General features: G+C 49.7%; 9 protein-coding genes across 9 annotated transcripts; 4 read left to right on the forward strand and 5 right to left on the reverse strand.

Annotated features, from left to right (window-relative positions):
- Positions 1–485: 485 nt before the first annotated feature.
- EI90DRAFT_3060009 (amino acid/polyamine transporter I) lies at positions 486–3,647 on the forward strand. Its single transcript, XM_039060467.1, has 16 exons — positions 486–785; positions 809–811; positions 845–1,243; positions 1,328–1,394; positions 1,462–1,588; positions 1,641–1,685; positions 1,742–1,798; positions 1,856–1,947; positions 2,018–2,080; positions 2,135–2,171; positions 2,227–2,467; positions 2,526–2,631; positions 2,691–2,800; positions 2,877–2,960; positions 3,021–3,123; positions 3,188–3,647. The coding sequence occupies exons 3-16, from the start codon at positions 917–919 to the stop codon at positions 3,370–3,372; spliced, it is 1,644 nt and encodes a 547-aa protein (XP_038915572.1). The 5' UTR covers positions 486–785; positions 809–811; positions 845–916; the 3' UTR covers positions 3,373–3,647.
- A 374-nt stretch (positions 3,648–4,021) lies between these two features.
- EI90DRAFT_3154921 (uncharacterized protein) lies at positions 4,022–5,289 on the reverse strand (the record flags this gene model as incomplete). The annotated part of the gene is made up of 3 exons (XM_039065960.1): positions 4,022–4,748; positions 4,804–4,983; positions 5,045–5,289. The coding sequence occupies 3 exons, from the start codon at positions 5,287–5,289 to the stop codon at positions 4,265–4,267; spliced, it is 909 nt and encodes a 302-aa protein (XP_038915573.1). The 3' UTR covers positions 4,022–4,264.
- A 1,551-nt stretch (positions 5,290–6,840) lies between these two features.
- EI90DRAFT_3124264 (uncharacterized protein) lies at positions 6,841–7,862 on the reverse strand (the record flags this gene model as incomplete). Its single annotated transcript, XM_039063695.1, has 5 exons — positions 6,841–7,318; positions 7,372–7,551; positions 7,613–7,631; positions 7,686–7,695; positions 7,746–7,862. 5 exons carry the CDS (start codon positions 7,860–7,862, stop codon positions 6,841–6,843), a joined length of 804 nt encoding a protein of 267 aa, XP_038915574.1.
- A 382-nt stretch (positions 7,863–8,244) lies between these two features.
- On the forward strand, positions 8,245–9,568 carry EI90DRAFT_3124265 (uncharacterized protein; the record flags this gene model as incomplete). Its single annotated transcript, XM_039063696.1, has 2 exons — positions 8,245–8,327; positions 8,389–9,568. The coding sequence occupies 2 exons, from the start codon at positions 8,245–8,247 to the stop codon at positions 9,566–9,568; spliced, it is 1,263 nt and encodes a 420-aa protein (XP_038915575.1).
- A 555-nt stretch (positions 9,569–10,123) lies between these two features.
- On the reverse strand, positions 10,124–13,762 carry EI90DRAFT_2921761 (uncharacterized protein; the record flags this gene model as incomplete). The annotated part of the gene is made up of 11 exons (XM_039054782.1): positions 10,124–10,186; positions 10,246–10,386; positions 10,440–10,490; positions 10,546–10,646; positions 10,708–10,867; positions 10,924–10,968; positions 11,025–11,040; positions 11,093–12,530; positions 12,585–12,980; positions 13,038–13,287; positions 13,379–13,762. The coding sequence occupies 11 exons, from the start codon at positions 13,760–13,762 to the stop codon at positions 10,124–10,126; spliced, it is 3,045 nt and encodes a 1,014-aa protein (XP_038915576.1).
- Positions 13,763–13,931: 169 nt separating this feature from the next.
- Positions 13,932–16,069, forward strand: EI90DRAFT_2972976 (CAIB/BAIF family enzyme; the record flags this gene model as incomplete). The annotated part of the gene is made up of 9 exons (XM_039055763.1): positions 13,932–14,146; positions 14,239–14,285; positions 14,338–14,622; positions 14,678–14,756; positions 14,830–15,136; positions 15,200–15,369; positions 15,452–15,536; positions 15,596–15,703; positions 15,758–16,069. The coding sequence occupies 9 exons, from the start codon at positions 13,932–13,934 to the stop codon at positions 15,824–15,826; spliced, it is 1,365 nt and encodes a 454-aa protein (XP_038915577.1). The 3' UTR covers positions 15,827–16,069.
- Positions 16,070–17,013: 944 nt separating this feature from the next.
- Positions 17,014–18,545, forward strand: EI90DRAFT_3145738 (uncharacterized protein; the record flags this gene model as incomplete). Its single annotated transcript, XM_039065334.1, has 6 exons — positions 17,014–17,453; positions 17,504–17,849; positions 17,902–18,050; positions 18,102–18,253; positions 18,310–18,389; positions 18,444–18,545. 6 exons carry the CDS (start codon positions 17,014–17,016, stop codon positions 18,543–18,545), a joined length of 1,269 nt encoding a protein of 422 aa, XP_038915578.1.
- Positions 18,546–20,770: 2,225 nt separating this feature from the next.
- EI90DRAFT_3289765 (uncharacterized protein) lies at positions 20,771–22,210 on the reverse strand (the record flags this gene model as incomplete). Its single annotated transcript, XM_039067185.1, has 6 exons — positions 20,771–21,045; positions 21,077–21,106; positions 21,324–21,393; positions 21,618–21,741; positions 21,815–21,828; positions 22,073–22,210. The coding sequence occupies 6 exons, from the start codon at positions 22,208–22,210 to the stop codon at positions 20,909–20,911; spliced, it is 513 nt and encodes a 170-aa protein (XP_038915579.1). The 3' UTR covers positions 20,771–20,908.
- EI90DRAFT_1141378 (uncharacterized protein) lies at positions 22,097–23,356 on the reverse strand. Its single transcript, XM_039051539.1, has 3 exons — positions 23,206–23,356; positions 22,847–23,116; positions 22,097–22,772 (listed from the first exon to the last, which is right to left on the reverse strand). The coding sequence occupies exons 2-3, from the start codon at positions 23,021–23,023 to the stop codon at positions 22,320–22,322; spliced, it is 630 nt and encodes a 209-aa protein (XP_038915580.1). The 5' UTR covers positions 23,024–23,116; positions 23,206–23,356; the 3' UTR covers positions 22,097–22,319.
- Between the last annotated feature and the right edge of the window lie 176 nt (positions 23,357–23,532).

Consider the following 23,532-nt stretch of genomic DNA (forward strand, 5'->3'; position numbering starts at 1 on the left):
GGGCTAGACCCATGTATATTTGCAGAGGTTGAAACAGCGTTAGCTGAGCAACTGCTGCCATTGCGCAAGACCCGGGCTGTTGTCTTCTTCACAAGATGGTCAGTTGTAGGAAACACTTGATAGCTTCAAACTCGTGGCAATGGAGAAAGGCAATTGCCTAGCCACAGTAACACCATCACGCCGCAATATCATACAGATACGTTCAAACAGCAATATTTCATGAGCAAAATGTTCCATAACGCGCCTTTTGAAGTGACCGGCCCCCCACTTGCGAGCATGATGAGCATCTCCAAATGGAGTATCCTACGATCAGCTGGTTAGGAGTATGCAGGGATACGTAGGGTGGGCGTGAAGCCTGGAGCTGGGAGTCCGACGCTAATATATTTCCCAGGCTACTCCGGTTCCGAAAAGGGCATTGACCTTCCGTGAGCGCGATATCGTGAAATACCATACTTGCACGCGCAGGCGTTGACCCAACACGAATCATTGAGAATATCAATTTGAAGTGACGAAGTACGAGTCAGAGCCATACACAGACTTGATCGGCTAAAATTGGCACCCGCCAACGTGAAGTGCTCCACGGCTGAAGGGACGCCACCATTAACGGCGCTTGCCGAGCCGACAGAACCGCGGATGAACGTTTCCGCGGTGGGATAGTATGTATTTTGTTGGTGGTCTTTTGGGGTATTGTCATTGGAGGTACTCAGGGACCAGCTTAGCATCGCTCCCTTGATCGACCATGGATTGCATTTCGCATTGAACCCGTCAAATCTCATATATTCGAAGTGAGGCTGTCACGACTATTCCCCAATGTTCACTCAATTGACGGAGCTCCTTCGATGAGAATGCTTAAAGAAGATGTATGGCGGCTTGATGCGCTTAGTCATCCGTCCCTACCGCACCTAGACAAGCCATCATGTCTGCAACAGCGTATGAGCATACTTCCAAGGTCGAAGTGGTCATCGAACGACGTAATGCCCATCTCCTTACTCGTGATGAAGAAACACTTGCAAAGCTTGGATATAAGCAAGAGTTCAAGCGTGCCTTCACCATGTTTGAGACATTCGGGCTCGTTTTTTCCATCATTGGGCTATTTCCAAGTATCGCCTCTGTCTTGGTCTATGCCATTCCAAATGGTGGTGCGGTGTCGATGGTGTGGGGGTGGCTCGTCGCTTCGCTGTTCCTGATGACAATTGCGCTGGCTATGGCTGAGCTGGCAAGCGCAGCTCCCACCTCTGGCGGTGTGAGTTTTTGCTCCTAACGCGTGGACCATGATACTAGTAGCACTGGATTTTCCAACAATTGCTTACCTGGGGATTCACTACAGCTTTATTTCTGGGCTCATCACTACGCCTCTCCTAAATGGAGAAACTTGTTTGCTTGGATTGTCGGCTGTACGTGTCTTATCTTTCCCCCAACACAAGGGTTCCTCGTTCGCTGACAATAGTTGTTCCCGAACAGATGCTAATACAGTTGGTACCATAGCCAGCGTGGCGTCAATTGACTGGGGTTGTGCCGTCCAAATTATGGCGGCTGCGACAATCGGTTCGCCCCACTTATCTTTCTCGCCTACGACAAGTCAGACCTTGTGGGTGATCCGTATTTCGTATTTCTGAGCTAGTGACGCTTAGTTTCCCCAGTGCTGTGTATCTTGCTATCGCTCTGTCTCACGTTGTTGTCTGCTGGTCGGTTTCAATTTCTCTTATCCTTATCGTCCATCGTTGCAACATTTTTCCGAAAGTCTTGGAACAGCGGTGCTAGCTCGCCTACAGAATATTTATACATTTCTCAATATTGCGTAGGTCTTCTCAGTTGGTCAGCCCGACAATGTCAACTTATCCTTCATCATCGACAGTCTCTGTTTGGCAATCACCATTGTCATTCCTGCCGTGACTCCAAAGGAATATCACAATACCGCGTCGTACGCCCTAGGCAACTTCACGAATCGTACGTAATTGGTTCTGCGCCTGTGCCATAATCGGAACCATGTCACTTATTAGTTCTCTGTATATCCCAGTGAACGGCTGGCCAAATGACTTTGCTTTCTTCCTTTCATGGATGTCACCTGTTTGGACGATCTGTATGTGCTACTTTAGAAGCCCCAACGCTCCGTAGTACGATAAATCACTTGCAGGCTCGTTCGATTCCAGTGTGCACATTAGCGAAGAAGCGTTAAGTCGAGAGAACTCTGCACTCTAACTCGCACCCACATGTTTTGATCCGTAGAACAAACGCAGCAACCGCCGTACCTTGGAGTATCGTCCTCGCCACCGGCGTTGGTGGCATCCTCGGCGCTGCAATCCTCATCGTCCTCAGTTTCTTCATGGGTACGGACATGGAATCCATTGTGAACAATCCAATAGGCCAACCAATGGCGACCATTTTATTTAACTCGCTGGGGAGGAAGGCTACGCTTTCCCTCTGGGCGATTGTGGTCATTGTACAGTATATGATGGGAAGCAGTATGGTAAGCATTAGCATGATCGGAAAGTGAACCTTTTCTCATTTGAAGGGTAAATGTCCAGCTTTTGGCTTCTTCGCGTCAGACTTTTGCGTTCTCTCGAGACGGTGCTCTCCCCTTCTCCAGGTATCTCTACCGGATGAACTCATTCACCGGGACACCAGTAAACAGTGGGATCTCCGTCCCTGATTGAACCATCGATTCTGTGATCTGATTCATCTCCTTCTAGCTGTTTGGTTCTCGGGCATTGGAGCGGCTCTCCTGGGGTTACTTTCGTTTGCGGGTCCTGCCGCCATCAGCGCCATTTTTTCCATCTCTGTGATGGGGCTCTATATCGCGGTGAGTTGTTATCGCTTTTTTGAGACAATGCGACCGACTGTTCGACTAACTACTCACCGTTCAACCATCTCATCAGTACTCGGTTCCGATTATGTGCCGATTCGCTTTCCGCGGTTCGGCGAACAGGTTCGAGCCGGGTCCATTTTACTTGGGCAGATGGGTTAGTTTATTCAGTCCAATTCCCTGCTTGCCCATTATCCTTTACGGCTTTCGTCATCAGGGCCTCCCGATAGCCATTGTCGCTGTACACTTCATGGCGTTCATCAATGTCATCTTCCTTTTCCCAAGCACGCCTCACCCAGGTGCCAATGACATGAACTACTGTAAGTTTATACTCCCCTTTCCGCCCCTCCGTGGTCCTAATATGAAACACGATAACAAAAATAGCCATTGTCGTGATGGGAAGTGTTCTGATCTTTTCCCTCACATGGTACTACTTCCCAGTGTACGGTGGCGTGAACTGGTTTCGAGGACCAATACCCACCATAAACCCCCAATACATCGGCAGTGAAGAGGGAAATTCGGACACCAGGCAATCTGATGTTGCCTTAGAGAAGAAAGTCGACACATGAGTGCGAGTACACAATGAATCCGTCTAGAAGCGAATCTTTGGGTTGCTATCCTACTTGGAGCTCAAGCTGCTTAGTTCTTTGCGGTCATGTCGTTTTCCCAGGAAGTTCAACTCGACATTTAGGCCACATCCCTCCGTCCGCTGCATCCGTAGTGCTTTCCCTTTTACCCATCTCGCTACTCCGAGATTCCTCCTTTCCAAGTTGCTAAACCATATCGAGGCTTTCACCGTCTATTTGGATTTGACTGCCCCAAGAATTACTGACCCCCAACCAAGATGAGTGACACTTCAGGGTAGCTTTCGAAGTTGCTTCCAACGAATGCTCAGCCTGATAGCCTCTTTGAGAGAACCCTGGGAAACCCTGTTATTGGGTGCTTGGCACCTAAATGACCATTCTCCCTATATCGAATATCTCATAGCCATGTATACTTACATGAGGATGAAACGGAGTCCCCCGTAAAGATTCTCCAACCAGTGAGGGCGAGTCGGAAGTGCAACGAACAACACGCTTCCCCTACTGGCCGCAGCTCTGTGGCACGCGCGTTGGAGTGTCATGCGGTCGATAGGCTCGCAAGGGGTGTTGGTGGCACCATAAAGAGTACTTATCTTATGCTAGAAGTAGGCAAAGGTGCCACGAAGGGCAATGTGAAGGGGGCTAATATGTGTGCCTCTTCCCCTTTCATGTCTACAATCCACTCCGGATTTCAGCACGGAGAATGCGATGAATGCTACCGGCTTTGATGAGGCTTTGTGCAGCTTCCATCCGGGTGACTTCCAGTTATCAGGAACGCCAGTTTTGAACGCTCGACATCATGAAAAGCCCACGGATCCAAGTATACAAGATGACACCGAGCTAACATTCGGAAGACAATATTTGAAACACATTGAACCAATTAAAAACCACTCCAGTGCAGCCAACTCGTACATTTGCGTGTACACCGGTCCCATGGCTGAACGGTAGGGCTGGACGGTGGGCCATTGAGACCAGGTCCCTCCAAGACAGATGTCCCCGATAGTGACTCGGTGACGACAAGGACGTCCCGAGTATTAACGTAGACTTCGTACTCGCCCACCAAGGGAACAGAGCCCTGGCGCCAAGCACCAACAGTTCGGGACTGATTCCAATCATTGGCATCGAGCTTGAAATGAGCCTTGATGCGGTATCTGATGCGCTTGCGATAGAGATAAGCGGATGAATATGCATTGACTTGAACTGGGATGTCATGAGTTGTTGGGGATCTGTTGTTCAATGTCGTGTCGATGGTTGAATGTCCCGTAGAGATGCCTGTTTCTGAGAAGATGGTCCCGAGGCTCACCGAATCGGCAGTCTTCTTTCCTTCGATGACTTCGAACCCAGTTGCCAGGGTGTGTGTGAACCTAGATAGCACAGGTAAGTGGACAGAACTGCGTCACACGGGACATAGGTACTGACGACTGAAGTGAGTCCTGATCGTTCTTCCAGCTTTGAACAAGTACCCATTCATGCGAAATGGCATAAACATCGGCGACTCGATACAGGGTTTCGGGAGGATCTCGCTGGTTGTAAATCTGGTGTTCATGAGTGCCAATGTAGATTGGGGCACTCGCATTGGAAATGCGACAGGGGCGCGCCCTATTGGCCAAAGGACTCAAAGTGAGATTTGGCCAAGAACATACTGATCGCAGGGATTTACGTGCTGCCTTTAAGCTCCGCGTGCGCTCGACATACGGAGCAAAAGCATACAAAGGGACGAGGATCTACTAAAGCCATGGGGATTCCTGCAGTGGTCAAAACAGTACTGTCAGTTGAGGCATCGCTAGCATCACAAAGGCCCGAATTGTTGGCTTCCTCACAAGGTGATTGATTGGCGGGGAACTTGAGTCCCGGCTGAGGAAACACTTGATAGCTTAAACTTGCCGCGAGTGTGACAGGCACCATCGCACCGCAACGTCATGTGGCCTTATCAGCTGGATAATCAGAATGGCAATATTATTGATAGCGCTCTGTTGTTGTGAGACAACTTAGGCGCTCAGCGGCAACACTCGAGTGATAACGAGAGACAAAGGTAAGGCTGTATTATCATTCCATTAGTATCATTGTGACGTTTTATAGTACAGCGAGGCTATCGGGGTGAACGATTGGTGAACGACGTACAGACGCGTCGGAGAGGTCCCATGTGGGATGCTACGCATCTGCACTGACATGTTGCCAAAGCGGCATCATGACTTGCAATCCCACACGCTCATTCCAAGTCCAAAGAGTGGGTCCCAGATGTCCTACTGGCGGGCATGAAGAGCATCTTCGAGTGTCCTGTGGGCAGGGCTGGGATCCTACCTAATCAGCGACGCGTTGGGGGGTTTCAATACCACTTAGTGGCTTGGAAACAGCGAGAGAATCCCGAGTATTACGTACACGCCGAGTAAAGGAGTGGAGCCAAGTACCTACGGTTCGGAATCCGCGCCAATCGTTGGTAGAGAGCTAAAAAATGTACATCCACGCATGCGGTATTTGACGTGCTTGCGATAGACATAGGCGGATGCCCATTTGGACTGGGATGTTTTTGGAGACAGTGCGTTATCTGGTCTGGCGTTGATCGTAGAATGCCCCGTAGTGATGCCAGTATCTGAGAAGATTCTCTCGAGGCTTATTCCCAATATTTAGGGTGTGTAGTGGACCTAGACAGTACCGTGAGTCGGGGCCCCAAGTCATGCACGCGCGTAGGGCGAACTGACGTCTGGGATGATTCTGTGACGTTCTGCAAACTCTGCCGGTATCTCTAGGTGCCGACGCGAACTGGCGCCTTCTTTTTTCACATTGAACAGAGTGAGACAGTGAAGCCAAGTGCACATCAATCTCAGGGATTTGCTCCGAGTGCTTCAAGTCTCGCAAGTGCATAGTCTCGACATTTGGAACAAAAGCACATGAAAAGAAAAGGTTTCTACGGAAGTCGAAATGGCATTAATTGAGCAAAATGCTATATACGCACAAGATCTCTTACGCTGGGATGTCGACTTCTCCGGTGAAGGCGGGTTAGGGGCTCAACTGCGGCTGAGCAAACACTTGATAACTTTGAACTCCTTCACTACGGGCAGCACGGAGTACTAGTTTGGTACTAGTATGTGTCTTATTAGCCACATGTGAATAGAAAAGATGAGCGGGAAGGTTCAGTGAGTTGCTTGCCCAGGGCAAGACAAAAAACAAAGGGACCACAAGAGCAAGTGGGGTATCCTCCAGGTCATCCTTCCTCCCGGTCAGATCTAGGGTCCGGAGTATATTACACTCCACCAGCGACTCCTTACCCACACATCTGGTTGACCGCGCGCACTGAGAGGAAGTTGCTCCATGTTTGGGCTTGTGCCAACGTACCCGCGTAAAGTGATCATCGGGACTAGTATTACACGCTCGACAAAATGAAATCCAGACAGGATAATGCGAATCCATCAACCAGAATACAACGACCGACAGTCACGCATGAACAGTTTTGCTGGGTTAGAAATTATTGGAGTGAAGCCACCCTGTACATTTGCCTGTACATCGGTCCCATGGCTGAACGGAAGGCCTGGCTGGTGGGCCACCGACGCGAGGGTCGTCCAGGAAGGATGCCCCACTTAGTGGCTTGGAAACGATAACACAATCTCGAGTATTGACATATATCTCGTACACGCCGAGTAACGGAGTGGGACCCTGGCGCCAAGCGCCTACAGTTCGGAATTCGCGCCAATCATTGGCATCGAGCTGGAAGTGCACATCTACTCGGTATTTAATGCGCTTACGATAGAGGAAAGCGGACGTATTTGCACCGATTTGAACCGGGATGTCTTCTGATGCTGCGTTATCTGGAGCGGTGTTGATCGTAGAATGCCCCGTAGTGATGCCTGGATCTGAGAAGATTTTCTCGAGACTCATCGAGTCGACAGTTTTATTCCCCTTGATAACATCAACACCGGTCCTCAGGGTGTGTGTGAACCTAGATAGTAGACGTAAGCGAGCACCCAAGCGCCGCACATAGGATATACTGACGTCTGAGGCATATCTGTGATGTTCTGCAAGCTTTGAAGAAGTATCCATTCATGCGAAAGGGCATAGACGTCAGCGACGCGATACATGCTTTCGGGGGCATCCCGCTGATTGTAGATCTGGTGCCTATGGGTGCCGATGTAGACTGGCGCCCTCGCGCTGTAAATGAGACTAGGGATCGTCCTGTTCAACAAAGCTCTCCGTGTCAGATTCAGCCAAGAACACAGTGATCACAGGACTTTACTCAATGTTGACTTCCATGTCTTGACGTTGGAAAACCATTCAGTTCGACCCAGCGGAACCGAAGAGATCCTTACCCATAGGATCCTGCAGGATAGCATTAGTTGGGTAGGCCGATGCACAAGGGGCCCCCTTACAGTCTGCCTTTCTTTCATAAGATGGACAGTCGGCGAAGAATCTGAGCTGCTGCCAAGAGGAGACTTGAAGGGTTCAAATTCGCCGTAGTACTGTGAAGGGGGTCTGTTCCACCCCATTGAGCCGCCGCACAGTGGTGTCACGTGCCTTGTGCTTCTGGCTGCGACGCAGAAGTACTACGATACTGCTACTGATGCGCAACAAGGCCGCAATTGCATATCGTCTTAGCCACGTGCAGACGTAAAAGTCATTCGAGCTTTTCTGCTTCAATAAAGAAATACCTTTACCACTCAGGGGAAGATGTGGATGTGAGGTCTGTGCGTACGCACGCGACGGACGAAGCGTGTGCAGGTTAGAGAGACCCCCTCAAAAGGAAATTCACCCTTGCAGACAGGCCTAGAGACGCGTATGACGCGCTCCAGGCCACCAGTCGACTTCCAAACCTTCTGGGACCATGACGTGAACCATTGTTGACGCCTGTTTGCACCGGCACCAATACTCATGACGAACCTTCTCCCACTTGTACTTGCGACAACACCCGAATGGCTCACAATTTTGGGGCTCATTTTCGGGGGATGCTGTAGGTAGGTACCTTTGAATTTTTGTGGTTTGGTCTTCGGGCTGATACCTAATCGTTCCATGTAGCAATGCGCTCACTCTGGAATACGCAACATCCCACAACCCGAGGTCAGGATCCCTCATCACCTTCGCTCAATTCGTCCTGGTTTCTCTCTTTGGCTTGAGAAAACGCTTTATTTTTATTGCGCAAAGTCACGATAAGAAAGGCGACTCTAACTCGCTGCCACGCGTCTCTCTCATTCAACGAATCAAGCGTGTACGGATCAAACCGCTAGCCGTGCCGCTACGTCGGTGGGCTATACAAGTCATTCTGTACCTGGGGATCTCGCTATTGAATAATTATGCTTTCAAGTATCGCATACCAATGGCAGTCCATATCATTTTCCGAAGTGGTGGACCCGTTGTGAACATGATCATTGGATACGTCCAAAGGAACAAGCGCTACCCTAGACTCCAAGTTGCAGCTGTCGTCCTTGTTTCTGCCGGCATAGCCGCGTGTACGGCACCGGGTGCTCAGGGCACGAAGCCAAGGGTCTCCACGACTTCATCATCTATTCATTCCGATACATACACCGCCGTCGGCGCCATTTCGTCTCACATAGAGTACAGTCTGGGAATAGGGATGCTGGCGCTTGCTCTTGTTCTCTCACAATATCTTGGGTTCTCCCAAGAAGAGACCAATAAACGCTATGGTCGTGGTCATTGGGAAGAAGGAATGTTTTTCCTTCATTTTCTCTCCCTTCCAATGTTCCTTTTCGTACGGGAAGATCTCATAGAGCAAATAAAATTTGCCAACGCAAGCGAGCCTGTCAGGATTTCCGAATCCCTGTATACATTATTTGCCATGCCGATGGATTTTGTTGGGTTCGCCATTGGCGTACAGGGTATTGTGTTGCCGTCATTCACATCTATTCCTTGGCCTCCGTGGCTTCCGACACTTCTTTTACCGCCACTCTCATCCCTAACAATACCCTATTTTTGGGTACCACTCATCCTGAACGTCCTTACTCATACCATATGTGTCTCGGGCGTGAACAGACTCACAGCACGGGCAGACTCATTGACAGTCACCCTCACACTTACCGTGCGGAAGGCTGCCTCACTGATCATCAGTGTTGTTCTGGTTGGAAGAAGCAGAGGGAATATATGGCTTTGGGGTGGATCTACGGCTGTGCTTCTGGGTTCTGTGCTTTATACGTATGGCGGCGACAATAGGCGGCCAAGGGAAGAATTGAAAGCAGAATAATGGTAGTTCGGGATTTGAGTCAACTCACCAGATGACGTCCTTGTTATGTAGGGATTTTCAAGCGTTATACGACTTCGAGCGGTAGCCACGTCTCAATATGTTAACTTGGACGTTGCTGTACATATAGAAGAATAACTATAGGCCATGACCGTTCGGAGAGAATTAATGGGGTTCGACACATCATAGTGAGGATCATGGGGGAAGGGAACACAAAATGATACCCGTGCCCTGGCATGGCCACTCTGCAGATGGAACCGGATCCCCGCTGCCAGAAGCTCAACCTAGCCGTACTGCGACAAGCCAGCTTGAATCGTATTTGAGTTCTGGCTTCGGTTGGGGCTCTGCGCTGCTCAGGCTGCCAGGGTTTGGAGTTGGTCGCAAGCCACGACGAACAACGTTTCCGCGAGTTCGAGCTACTCAAGTTCAGATCTGAAGGTACAGAAAACTATTTAAGTCATATTATGAATGTATGTAAGCAAATGGGTGCCCCCGCGACTAGCCAGCGATGTGACGACAGATACAATGACTAAAGTATTCAGTTAAGAGGTTGGTCGTTTACTGGTCGGAGAAGTCGAAGGCGTCGTTCAAATACTTCTCAATCTCCTTCTTGTGCTGGGACTAAAGAAAACCCATTGCCGTAGGTGAGCAAAGAAGATGGGGGGCTATTTCAAACGAACCTTGCTGCCCGTGGCGACGGAACTAGTTGGATCACGTCCCGCGTAGCGTGGGAACTTGCCCTGGTGATATTCAGTCTTCGTTGTCGCGGTCTGTATGCGAGGGGCAACGTAAGACCATGCGCCAGCGTTCAATGGTTCTTCCTGAGAGTTCAAACATAAGGATAAACAAAGGATGCCTGGCGGAAGGGACTCACCTGACACCAAAGGATATCCGCATTGGGATACCTGTCGAGGTGAGGAGTCAACTAACAAGGACAGCAATTCAGTTCGACTGAAGTGAGTCTAAGGAAAGAGGCCCACGAGGTCGTAAGGGAAGGGCGAGATTTGTTCAAGACGACTGATAGCAACGTCCTTGATACCGCGATCCTGACGTCCCTTCAACAAAGCATAGTAAGTTTGGCCTGACACGGGGGGGCAATGCATCAGCATCATTTGTCCCTAGTCTGCAACTGTGGCGCTTACCAGTGCAGAGGATATGACGCCTGATCTCCTCAGGGGGTACGAGCTGATCTTCGTATGGCTCGGGCAAGTAGCGCTGGAAGATGGTATCTCCCATCATTTCCTCAAGATCCGATTTGGCGATAGGGTGGCGAAGGAGTTGCTTTGAGAAGAACAAAATAAGCTGAGCCAAATGATCTTAGCAGCTGTATATCGCTCAAGAAAATGAGGAAACCATACTGGCTTGCGGAAGTCACGGTGGTTCTGACGACGAAGCACGTGGAACTGGAGGAGGCAAAGTCAGCTCGGCGTTGACGTGCGGCTACAAACAGTCATCTTACATAGTTAGCCGGAGTACTAGTGGAGAGGAATCAGCTTCGGTCTGGCTCCGGAGCTACTCAACACTCACCTAGGATAAACGATCTGCATATTGCAATCTTGATGTTGCCTCTCAAGCTTCTCCGGTGGTGGGTAGATATGGGGGTGATCGTCTACAAGTTGCAAGAACCTCTCGATCCTTGCACTTGAATGTTCTGGGCCTTGGCCGTCAAACCCATGAGGCAAATTCATCACAAGTCCAGTACGTTGCAACCATTTCTTCTCCCCAGAAGCAATGAACTGATCAATGATACATTGAGCGTTGTTCGCAAAGTCGCCGAACTGAGCCTCCCATATGGTGAGTGAGTTGGGTGAGACGAGAGAATAGCCGAGTTCAAATCCGAGACAGCCGTATTCTGAGAGTGACGAGTTGCAGACACTGAACTTGGCCTGACCACCGCCGAGGTTGTTGAGTGGAATGTACTGAACTTCGTTCTCCTGGTCATGAATGATAGCATGTCTCTGCGAGAAGGTGCCACGCTCAACGTCCTGGCCCGAGAGACGGACATCACACTTCTCAAGTACCAACGATCCGATTGCCAATGCCTCAGCAGTGGCCCAATCAATGCCTTTCCCTTCGCTCACTGTCTTTCCGCGGTTGCTTAAAACACGAGCAAGATTACGATGAGGTGTGAAGCCTCTGGGATAGCTGGAAATAGCATCGCCAATATGCCGCAACGTCTCGGCAGCGACACCTGTGGGTTTGTGGGGTAGGATGTTTTCCGCCAGCTCAACAGGGCTTGGGAAGTTCGGCCAAGCAGAAGACAACCACTCCTTCGGACTCGGCTGGTAATCCTTTGCGGCAGCACTGGCTTTTTCAAGCATACCCCAAACCCACTTCTTGTGGGCAGCGATCTCCTCCTCGGTGAAAACTTTAGTATCGATGAGTTTTTTCATGTACTTATTGAGGGGGGTGACCTGCTTCTCAATAGCTCTGTACATTCTTGGCTGCGTGAACATCGGCTGATCGGTCTCATTGTGGCCATAGCGACGATAGCAGACGATGTCAATGACTACGTTCTTCTTGAACTTGGCGCGATAATCCGCGGCGAGTTGGCAGACAAAGGTAAGAGCTTCGACATCGTCCCCATTCACGTGAAAAATGGGTGCGTCGATCGCTTTTGCGAGATCGCTAGGATAAGGCGTCGAACGAGAGAAACGAGGATCAGTCGTGAAACCAATCTGATTGTTCACGATGAGGTGGATTGCACCGCCAGTGCCGTAAGCAGGGAGATTGTGCATGCCCATCGTCTCATATACGACGCCTTGACCCGCAAAAGCTGCGTCACCGTGAAGCAGAACGCCCATAGCAACATTATGTTGCTTCTCGTCGCTCTCGAAGTGCTGGACGGCTCGAGTTTTTCCAAGAACGACAGGATACTCGGCTTCAAGGTGAGAAGGATTGGCAACAAGTGAGAGGGCTACCTTCTTTCCAGACGGTGTAGGGCGTACATAATTCGCTCCAAGATCTGTGGAATAATCAAAATCCTTTCCCACAATAGAAAACTCGATCTGGGACTCACGATATTTGACATCGCCACCCGCATCCTCCTCCGCGCCCGTGAATTCGTTCAAAATAGCCTCGATGGGTTTCCGAATAACGTTTGCCAACACGTTTAGACGCCCACGATGCGGCATACCAATAACGATGCTCTTGATTCCATGCTCGACACTCCGGTCGATGAGTGCCTTCATGCCAGGAATAAGGACTTCACAACCCTCCAAACCAAATCGTTTTTCGGTGGGGAATTTGCTTGCGATGAACTGTTCGAAAAGTTCAGACCACATGAGCCTGTCAAGTATCATACGGGTCTCGTCCACGGTATAATTCCATGGTCGAGGAATCTCAACGCGCTCTCGTATCCAGTCGCACTGGTCTTTGTCAGGAATGTGGATGTACTGAACACCTATGTGGCCGCCTAGATAGGGATCGAAGGCTTAAGCGAAACATCCATGGCTTGGGGCTGAAAACATACAATATATTCGCTTGCACTGATCAATAATTTCGCGCAACGTCATGGACGAACGGCCGTCTGTAGCGAAATGAGGCAGGATACCAGGACCAAGATTGAATGATTTGTCAAGATCACGCTCGGTCCAACCATAATGGCTTAATTCCAACTCTTGGGGCCGAATATTTTGCAAGTCTGCATCGAGTACACCGAGGGGATCTAACTCTGCGACATGGTGCCCACGAACTTGGTACGCCCTAACCAAAAGTTGAACCTAGAAGATTAAATCCGCGCATCAATGACGTTTGCGCCGACTCTTTCCGAGAATAGAAAAATGCAGCAAATGTAGCGCTTCGGGGGCTCACCTTGAGATGGTCTGTTAGCTGTTGTGCACCGCCCTGGATATGCAGTGTAGGTGCTCCCCCAGTCTCAAGAGGGACATCAAGCAAACTGGGTGGTGGGGTAAATGCCTGAGGGCTGGGCAAACCGTTCTCTAGACCTGAGAAATATACGTCCCAGGAGGCATGCACACTCGATGGATCCTGTCTCCACCTCCTGTACATCTCTTCTGCGTAATAGGCGTTATTCCCGGTTGCGAACACATCGTTCGGAGAAGGCGATGGAGCTGCTGTGGCGTAGGACGAGTGCGATGGGAAGAAAAGTGTTGAGGCGGTTGCTCTAGTAGGAGTTCCAGCAGCGCATTTCCGTGCGGCTTTGATTAGGTACGGAGCTAGTTGCTTCCCGAGCATGTTGAGTAACCGCCAAAGTCCAACGCAAAAAGGAGCCCAGACAAAGGTCTGGGAGCGAAGATTGCCACGGTTTGATTATGTAAGAAATCTCTTCCGGCATTTTAACGAAAGCAGCACAGTTTTAGCCGTGCCAGTCGACCATCATAATAAAGGGTTAGCCCAGGGTAGAATGTTGGCTAGGAACTCTGTGGCCAGGAACGTGTTCAAAGCGACGCGATCGGCTGGCTCGCGGGTCATCTTGCGGTCTCGCATCACCACGTCTGTAACAGGGGCTGACCCTCCGGATTCTCAAGGAATACCCCCTCCCCTTAGGGGTACCAGAATCGTTGACCTCACTCGTGTGTTAGCCGGTCCGACTGCAACAATGCTACTTGCCGATCTCGGGTGAGGTTTATTATCGATGTTATGTGGATAATAATTTATTGTTAAACTTCTCTTACAATGCTCTGTCGCACTGATGTCTTGACGGACTCAAGGGCCGACGTTATCAAAATAGAAGAGGTCAAGTGTGGGGATGACACTCGTGAGTGGTCTCCGGTTATCCACGCTCGATTTATTGGGTTAAACGTGATTAGGGTCGTGGTTCCCGCCTTCAGCTGCTCTTCTGCCTGCAGAATCCCAACCCCCGAATACATCTCATCTTCCACCTGAATCGACCTATTTCCTCTCCGTGAATCGAAATAAGCGCTCCTGCACTATTAACTTTAAGCATCCCGATGGCCTTTCGGTTCTTTACGACCTCATAAAAACCGCGGATGTTTTGGTGGAAAATTTCATCCCAGGTAAGCTGGCTGAGATTGGGTTGGGATGGGAGGATTGCAAACGAATTAATGACAGGTTGATCTATGCCTCTATTTCCGGTAAGTACTGGTCGTTCTTGCTTTCCATTGTCCGAAGTGGTGTAATCAATCCCAGGCTATGGACAGACCGGACCCTACGCTAAGAACGCAGGATACGACGTCGTCATAGAAGCGGAGGCTGGCCTCATGCACATGTGCGTTACTTCGATCTCCCAGAATGTGGGTTATCCCAGGTGTGGAACTGAACGAAGGTGGCCACTGCGACAGAACAGGTGAACCGGATGGTATGCCCAACAAAGTGGGCGTGGCAGTCACCGACATCTCCACAGGCCTGTTTGCCCATGGCGCCATACTTGCTGCATTACTCTCCCGCCAGCAAACCGGGAAAGGTGTCTGGATAGATTGCAATCTGTTCGAGACGCAGATATCAGGTTTAGCCAATGTAGCCTCTGCTTACCTCATAGCGAGCAAAGAAGGCGGCCGGCACGGCACGTCCCACCCCTCCATCGTTCCGTACCAGGTGTTCCCATGCAAGGATGGCTATCTCATGATTGGCGCAGGAAATGACCGACAAGTAGGTGCTGCATATCATCAATTCTTTCCAACCATCGCCCATAGTGCTGAAAGGGCACGTTAGTTCACCAAGCTTGCGGAGAATGTGCTGAATCTCCACGAGCTCACGACTGATCCACGCTTTGCTTCTAACTCCTCACGCGTGGCTCACCGGGAAGAACTTGTTAAAATCATCACAGACGCATTCATGAAACATAACACAGACCATTGGCTGAGAGCATTTCAGGGTCAAGGGTATGTCCATTTTCCCGCCTTACATATGCTACACGCTGCGTTCTTTTGATGAAATTGACGATTGGGTCTGTGCATTTTCTAGAATACCGTTTGGCCCGATCAACAACATCAGCCAAACATTTTCCCACCCCCAAGCCATCGCTCGGAGGGTCACGGTCGAGGTTGACGTGAGTTTCTATGCTAGTTGTGAACCTTGTGCGTATTCTTGCTGACAAGTTCTGAGCAGCATCCGAGAGCAGGAAAACTGAAGCTTACCGCGCCACCTGTTTCGTATAACGGAAAAAAAATGCCTGTTAGAACACCTCCACCGTATCTGTCGGAACATACAGAAGAGGTACGGCATGCCGTTTCTGCGTTGATGCGATGGATATACTGACCGTCCTAACAGGTGCTCACAAGAGATCTGGGGTACTCGAAGGAAAGGTTCAATGAGTTACGAAGGCTTGGAGTTGTGTAGTTATCGTACTGAACATGGCATGAGTTCCTGGGTTGAAGCAGCCTCCAATGAAGGATGTCAGAGCGAACTATGAAAACAGCGCCAGCGAACACTCGTCGTCAGCATGCTTTGATTAATATTTCAAACATGGTTCATTCCAGTCTGAGTCGGGGCCCCACTCGATCACAACCAAAGCACGTACAAGTGAAGTACTTTGGATACGGATATTGTTTATAACTTATACTGTGGAATTTGATCAATTTTCCCGGTGGACTGATTCATTTTGACTTCTCGATTGCGGCAGGCAAGGTCTGCGTTGCCTTGCCCAACCTTCGAGAGATCATGCACAGTAATGACCCTCAAACTCGACCGAACCCTCTCTGTGATTTTGGTCGAAGGTCAAAGACTCGATTTTGATGCTGAATCGCATGCTTGTATGGTTTATCGAGCTTGCTGACACCGCCAATTGAGTTGACGTGATCAACGTATTGGGTGAGGTCTTGCAAGTCTCCGCCATGAAGCGGAGGTGGTCTGAAAGAAGATGTAAACATCACCGGCAAGTGATCAGACACCGATAACACACCTTTGCGTCCGTCTGATGGATCGGACGAAGTTCTGGACGTAATATCAATGTTGTGACGCACGGGCAGGAGCTCACTTCCCCGCATCACAACAGAATTAGAGCCACGGCAACCCTAACGGAGCCTGTTCGAGTGGCTCCTCGTTCTGACACTTCTCGTACCCTGGAATTCTCTTCGTCGCTTCATCTACCACCTCCGCCTACCTCCTTAGCTCCTACGCCAAAGGCGCTGCATGCCCGGACAGCGATGTCGACATCGCGTCCTGGCCTCTGCTGTTACAAGCTCACAGACCTCGGTAGTGTCCATATGTGCCTCAAGAGCGCGCTCAATAGGAAGGCCGAGGCGTACTGGATGCCAATTGACCTTCGACGTGAGACTGCCAATGAACCTATCAATTCCGCGGCATAGCTATAGTTGATGTGCCATGACTACTCCAGCAGCTTACCCTCCTCAATGTGCAACAAGACAAGGGGGATCACAAGGCTGGTAGCTGCCTAGATCGCAATAGGAATCGGGAAATCTTCATCGGCACCGTGCACAGCCACAGGACGCGACTAAGCAAATAGTGCCAAACATTGTTCAACTCTCTGTCCTACACGCGACTGTTGTTTTCCAAGCGCAAGCATAATGGCGAGCGTGAACCATGTTACCCAAAAAATGTCTGAGATGGACATTGGTCAGGCCCCTACAAAACCCGGCTTTACTCGGGTATCCCGGACAGACTTGAACACTTTTGGGTCAAGCGTTAGAGTGGCTCCACGAGTTCCTGCCAAGGTGAAGCCGGCGACCAAGACAGTGAAGCCAATGGGCTCCTCAAGTTCCCTTACTACAAGCACTCATTTAAGTGGGAATCGACCCCCATTAGCGAAGCTGCAACAGCAGTCTTCCACAGCTTCGCTGCACAATGGCCCCACATCCACCAAAATGCCAGCGCCTTCCGCCTCATCTCAGTCAGATGTTGATATCGGTAGATATGATGGAGGTTTTGAAAGGGACAATGAACGAAGGGGGAGTACTGTGTCCGGTGAAGCTTCGGCGATGCTCAACCTAGACTCTTCAACAAGCCAGTAAGTTGCTTCGGCGTGTTAATCTCAACAATAGCATTGATTCCCCGCAGATCACATCCCACCCGCGTGTGGAGGCTAAATTCCTTCGAAATTGGTCGTCCGCTCGGGAAAGGCAAGTTCGGACGCGTCTACATGGTGCGAACGAAGGAGCCTCCGAAATTCATTCTCGCCCTGAAGTGTCTGTACAAATCCGAACTGGTAGATGGCCGCGTCGAGAAGCAGACACGTCGTGAGATCGAGATTCAGAGGAATCTACGGCATCCGAACGTCTTGCGTCTTTATGGGTTTTTCCATGATGAGAAGAGGATTTTCTTGATGTTGGAATTCGCGGCAAAGGGAGAACTATACAAGCAACTCGCGAAATTTGGGAGTTTCTCAGAAAAGCGGAGCAGTCGGGCACGTCCATTCCACCACAACTGACATTATCTGACTGATTGTTTGTTTTTAGTATATTGCTCAGATGACAGATGCGTTGCAATATCTGCATAGCAAGCATGTCATACACCGCGATATCAAACCTGAAAACCTTCTCCTCGGCCTTAATGGAGAGCTGAAGATAGGTGACTTCGGTTGGAGTGTTCACGCACCCGGTAATCGGTGCGTCCTCCTTTCATGGCTGCCTTGAGCAGTATTGACATTGCCCCTCAGTCGGACAACATTATGTGGTACTCTCGATTACCTACCTCCCGAAATGGTTGAAGGAAGACCTCACACTGAGAGAGTCGATTACTGGGCGCTTGGCGTCCTCACTTACGAGTTTCTTGTTGGCAATGCGCCCTTCGAGGCAGATGGTGCTTCAGGTATGCGAATCCCCTAGAACAACGTATCCAATTTTTTGAAAGATGCGGTACGATAGCTACATATCGACGGATTGCCACGGTCGACCTGAAGATGCCCAGTCGCATCTCACCGGACGCTTGCGACCTTATCCAACGTGTACGTCCCAACTCGCTGCCATATTTAAGTCCCGACATACTGATTTCCCGCCAGCTGCTGCGTAAAGAGCCCGAGGACCGACTTGCTCTCAGCGAAGTGGCCAAACACCCTTGGATCATGCGATACCGGCGCTCCAGCAGTTCATTGCAGGGATGAAGTCCTGTTATTCGCAAGTACCAAGCACAGAGGCTCTTCTTTCGCGTTATTAGCATCGCTTGCCTATTTATTTGCTTTCCCCCATTCGTTCCTGGACTCGAGATGGACAATATAAGCCCATTGCGACCCAATTCTCCTAGAGCCATTCCCCCACGCAACTATATGGATAGGTATGTTCCGACAGGCAAACACAGGGATAGGATAGCCTTTGGAATAACTAGGGATGTCCTGTGCTGGTTCTCGTAGGTCTTGTGCAATTTCGGGTGGACTAAAGATGCAAAGGGGAAAAACAACACATAAAGCTTAATTTCAACTGAGACGCAATACCATTAACAATGGGTTGATCCAACAAACTGTACGGACTTGTTTCGTGTTTGCGCACAGTGCTGGTAGAGCACCTCTGATATGCCCAAGGGCCACACCATCACAGCCCCCCACTTGAGCTGTTATTATGGCAGTTTGGAGATTGGCGAGACCGTTCGTTTGGGCGATCCAGGCACCTACATCTGAACCATGCATAAATATTCTCCAATGTACTCAGTGGGGAGCTAGGCACACACGGCAAATGGTGAAACCACCGGTGGTTGACCGTCCGAAATCCTTCGGGCTAGATTCCTAGGCCAGAGTCAAGCCGAAGCGCAATGCCCAGGAATCAAGCCTGTGGACGACTGAATCACTAGAAGCGGCTTTTTTTAATATCACATCAGTTTCGAAAGATGTTCGGAGCCAAGCCCAAGCAGGTCAGCGCAAGTAAGCTAAGAATTGTCCTAGGTCCGGGACGGCGCATTTCAACATTGGCTGGCACCTCCTACCATTGGCTCTACTTGTATAAGCAAGAACACCAAAGGCTCCATATTGAAAGGGTCTAGCTAGGCCAAAACGAAATGAAATCCTTTGGTCAATCCTACCGCTCTCCTTGGAACAGCGACTCCATGTGGTTAAAACACATGAAAAACTCGAGGCACTTTCTCTCCAGATTCCTTATGGCCAACTCCCAAAGGATAGATTCGGCTGGTCCCTCGCTATGTAACTCGTCGGGATCGGGCGAAAATAACTTGAGATCTGACGCAATTAAGAGTCTTCGTACGGAGGACTCTTCGCATAGGGAGTTCGGAATAGCTACTCACGGCGAAGAGCCTCTCAAATATCGAGGCCTAACACCAGCCGGAATTCTTTCTTGAATGGCAATTCCGGCAGACGACGCTGAATCCTGGGATGTACGCGGAGCGCATGGATTGTGGTCCAGAACCGGAGGTAGTGGCTGATGGCTGCTGCTAAGGAGATCGACTCCCTCAGAAGTAGCCTCTACAGATAGACCTCAGATAGAGCATCTGAGAAGGACGGGCACCGGAACTGACCGATGCACCGCCACCAGCACTGAAAAACGTATAAAACCGCTCGACAACAAATTTGTTGCCGACCTTAGCCCCTTGAGATCTCCAAGACAACTTCTTGCTTGTACATATCATCCTACACTATCAGACGCTGTATGTTTCAATACCTCCTGGGAGGGGAGTCCGCGCTGGCCATTCGAAAGGAGAGAGGAGCGTCAGCCTCGGGCGAACGCGCCAGATGAGTGTTTGACACCGATTTTTCTTTTCTCCTATTTTGTCGGCAACCATTGCACCTTTCTTTGAATCCTTCCTTGTCTGATTTCTGTTTGTTTGATTTCTTTTGGTTTCTTTTTTTTTTTTTCTCATGCATGGAAACGAGAACTCCCGGGATCCAGCTCTCATTCCCAAGCAGGGTCCCGACATTACACTCATGCAAGAATGATGTTTCCTTTCCCGATGCTAGAGCTTCGTTGCTCATTCTCCTGCGACGGTAGTGTAATTTTTTCGGGTACATCATAGTACTCAGCTTTTTTCATCCCAATCGATCAATCTCCTCCACGCTGTATCTCCATATTGTTTCCTCTTCAAGACTCATGGCACTAATATATATATATATCCCCAGTGCGCGTTTGACAATCATTGAACCGTCGAGAATCTCTATGCCTCTTGGATCGTTATTTTTTTTTTCGTGCTTGTCGTTTTCTTTTGTGAACCCTCGCTAACAGCACGGCATGCATTATTTGACAACTGCAGGGTTCTGCTCGACTGAAGCTTGGGCCCTATGGTTACCGTGCAAGAACAGATATTGTTCCCTCACGTCAAGCTCCGTTGCGCCTCTCGCATTGGTTGTTGAAATACCCCGGGAAACATTATTTACCTCTCCCATCTTTCCATCTTTCTCTGTGCCGTGTTTCCATACTGTTGCGCTTTCGGTGGTGAGATAGGATCAGTTACGTGCACATAAAATATATATGTATTGGAGTTTTGTCGGTCGTATGATGTTTGGTGCCGAACCTTCAGTTGGTTGATTCAGCTCCAGTAACTTTGTGAGCTGCTGACAATGTCAAGATGAGGTGAGAGTGTGTTGACGTTCAACTTGGTGGGCGCGATAGTCATGATGGATCCAGGCATGCCAGGGATCCTGCTTTCGTGCCCGCTTGTGTCGCCTGTACCGATGGCAAATCAGAAGTCGCATACCTGGAGAGCGCAAGCAGTCAAGTTGTTTCACTAACATGAGATACGTGGAATAGCTTAGCTAGATTGGGAGTGCATGACATACACATTTAAGCTCTTTCCCAATGTGAAACCTCAGCTTTTTCATGAGCGTGTTTGATCTACTCGTGCGCTGTCACATCGATTGAAGTGAGACTTCATTACTATCACCGCCAAATAGCCACAACAACCCCAATCTCATTACTTTTGTGAAACTAGGCTCAAGGCTTACCATATACCAGCCCAAGAGCGTATAGCCGTGGCAAGTGTATCATTCTCTCCGGTGAGGTGTCGATTGGACGCTTCATTCAAATCAGAGTTTATGTGCACAAACTCCACTCAAAGTCGCCGCTAGCACCGCGGTCCGGCGATCATGGCGTCATATGATGCAAGGATATCCGGGTGTCAGTCTGCCAAAGGAGCCATTGACGAGCACATGAGGAACATGTTTCACAAGCCGAGGAGGCAGTGATAACGATGAATGAGTCCGCAGATTCTTGCAGCAAATCCAGGGTGCCACGCCTACCTCAATGCAGAAACTGTACGAGATTGGAGGCGAGGTGCAAAGATGAAGCTGATCATGTCCCCGAACGAGCGACTCCGGATTCTTTACGGCCATCTCCCGGAGACTCGACTGATCCTTAGCGTATCTATCCCCAATCGTCGACGCGTCATGGAATCAAACTCAAACTGTCAAGCCGGAGCAATTTAAAGGCAATTCACAAAATCGGGCGAATCTGAAGGCATCGGATAGAAGATTATTAAGTAGCATGGGGAATCTGTGGCTCGTCACGGTGAACACTTAACAATCTCTCAATCTATCCTTTGGCCGATCTTCCTTGGCTAACAATCCGGTGACGGTGATGATTGATAATTGATGGGTGCTCCCAAGGGGAGAGACTGTCTCTTAGACAGGGCTGCGTACTAAGGGTCGCGGTTATCTCCAAAACATGCGGTTTTGGAGCCAGCAGCGGAACTTACCGTTGCACCGACGTAAAAAAGTATATAACTCAGGTTAGTCCGTGCTTCTTGTTCGACTTCTTGTTTACGCATATCATCGTCATCCTGCACTGTCCAATGCTTAGTGCTGTACCCTTCAATCCCCCCTCCCCTGGTCATTTGAAGGGGTTATGTAGTTTGAACGTTGAACGCGCCAGTGGCAGATGAGTGTGTAATAAGTTATCACTGGTCCTACCGTTGATCATTGTACTTTTTCTTCCAATCCTCTTCAATTTTCTTGCATTGTTTCTTTTCGTATCTTCACGCATGCGAAGACAGAAGGATCCCTGTTCCTCTCCCAACCGGGGGTCCGAAGACTCCCATGCAAGAGAACGATTCCTTTACTTAATTGAGCTCCGTTGCTACTTATTTCTCCCGCGACGGCAGCCCTTTTATTTTGGGTACATATCCTTTTGTCTTTGCAATCACTTTGCTCTACCATGCTGTTTTCCCAAATATGAATATGTATGCATACACCCGAGCCCAACCAGAATTCACGCGTACTAGGATTAACTTCATACCATCCTTCCTGAGTTTTTTTTTTCTCGGAACCACGGAGGTACGGACGCATCTGCGGGGGTCTTGTCCAATGAAGCTCAGGCCGTACGCTTCGTAGTGGCAGTAGAGTGATCCCGGTAAAACGACTTTCGTCTGTCGCGTCCTTTCCACGGTATTTTGTGCGCTGTTTACGGACAGGTAGTTCCAGTATCGCGAAAGCTACTGGGGTTCCGCCAAAAAAAAAATCTACTGCAGTACCTTGGTGGCATGTTCGGTGCCAAATCCTAAGCCAGTTTCCTGAGCTTTACATAGAACCCCGCGATCGTGCGAGCGGACGTTGTCAAAGTGAAGTGCGCAAGCGCAGCTGTCTTGGTTAAATTTGCCGTACGGCTTGCTGTCACTTGGACGGTGAATCCGAGTGCGTGCGTCGAACATTTTAACCTCGCCACGGAAAATCGGTGAGTCACTAGGGGAGTCTGGGATTGGTGCAGCTAGCACATAGTAGGCAGGACTTCAGCCTCTGTGACTCTGTAATAGATAGAAGCACATAGCGAAGTGATAATACATGCCGTTAACACTCGGAAAGTTTTCGTGTGGAATAATTAGTCACTACCGACCTAGGCTCCTATTCCTAGTGTGAAGCTTTAGCTTCTTCATGAGCTTGTTTTGTCCCACTCATAAAGGCTCGCACGCGCTGTTCAATCGATTGAAGTGAGAGTTTATTAATATCACTGGTCTGCCACGATTTCATCCCCAAGATATATTATGGAAGTTGATGGGAAGCGTAAATACTATCATTCGTCAGTAGCCTAGACTCCCTCGCGGTGGCGTGTTTGATTGGAACCTTCATTCAGGTGAGGATTTCTGTGTGCGTGGGTATCCACGGCTCCACTTGAAGCCGCCGCTAGAACCGCGGTGATTAGGATGCCTTACTCAATGGCGAG

Source organism: Cantharellus anzutake, assembly GCF_015039405.1.
Source record: "Cantharellus anzutake strain C23 chromosome Unknown EI90scaffold_26, whole genome shotgun sequence".
Lineage (NCBI taxonomy): Eukaryota > Fungi > Basidiomycota > Agaricomycetes > Cantharellales > Hydnaceae > Cantharellus > Cantharellus anzutake.

Excerpts from the sequence above, each read along its gene's own strand:
- EI90DRAFT_3060009 (XM_039060467.1), top strand. The coding sequence starts at position 917 with ATGTCTGCAACAGCGTATGAGCATACTTCCAAGGTCGAAGTGGTCATC. Across the intron at positions 1,244-1,327 it reads CAGCTCCCACCTCTGGCGGT|CTTTATTTCTGGGCTCATCA; the intron begins GTGAGTTTTTGC and ends GATTCACTACAG. Across the intron at positions 1,395-1,461 it reads GTTTGCTTGGATTGTCGGCT|ATGCTAATACAGTTGGTACC; the intron begins GTACGTGTCTTA and ends GTTCCCGAACAG.
- EI90DRAFT_1141378 (XM_039051539.1), bottom strand. The coding sequence starts at position 23,023 with ATGTTCGACGCACGCACTCGGATTCACCGTCCAAGTGACAGCAAGCCG. Across the intron at positions 22,773-22,846 it reads GCACCGAACATGCCACCAAG|CGCACAAAATACCGTGGAAA; the intron begins GTACTGCAGTAG and ends GTCCGTAAACAG.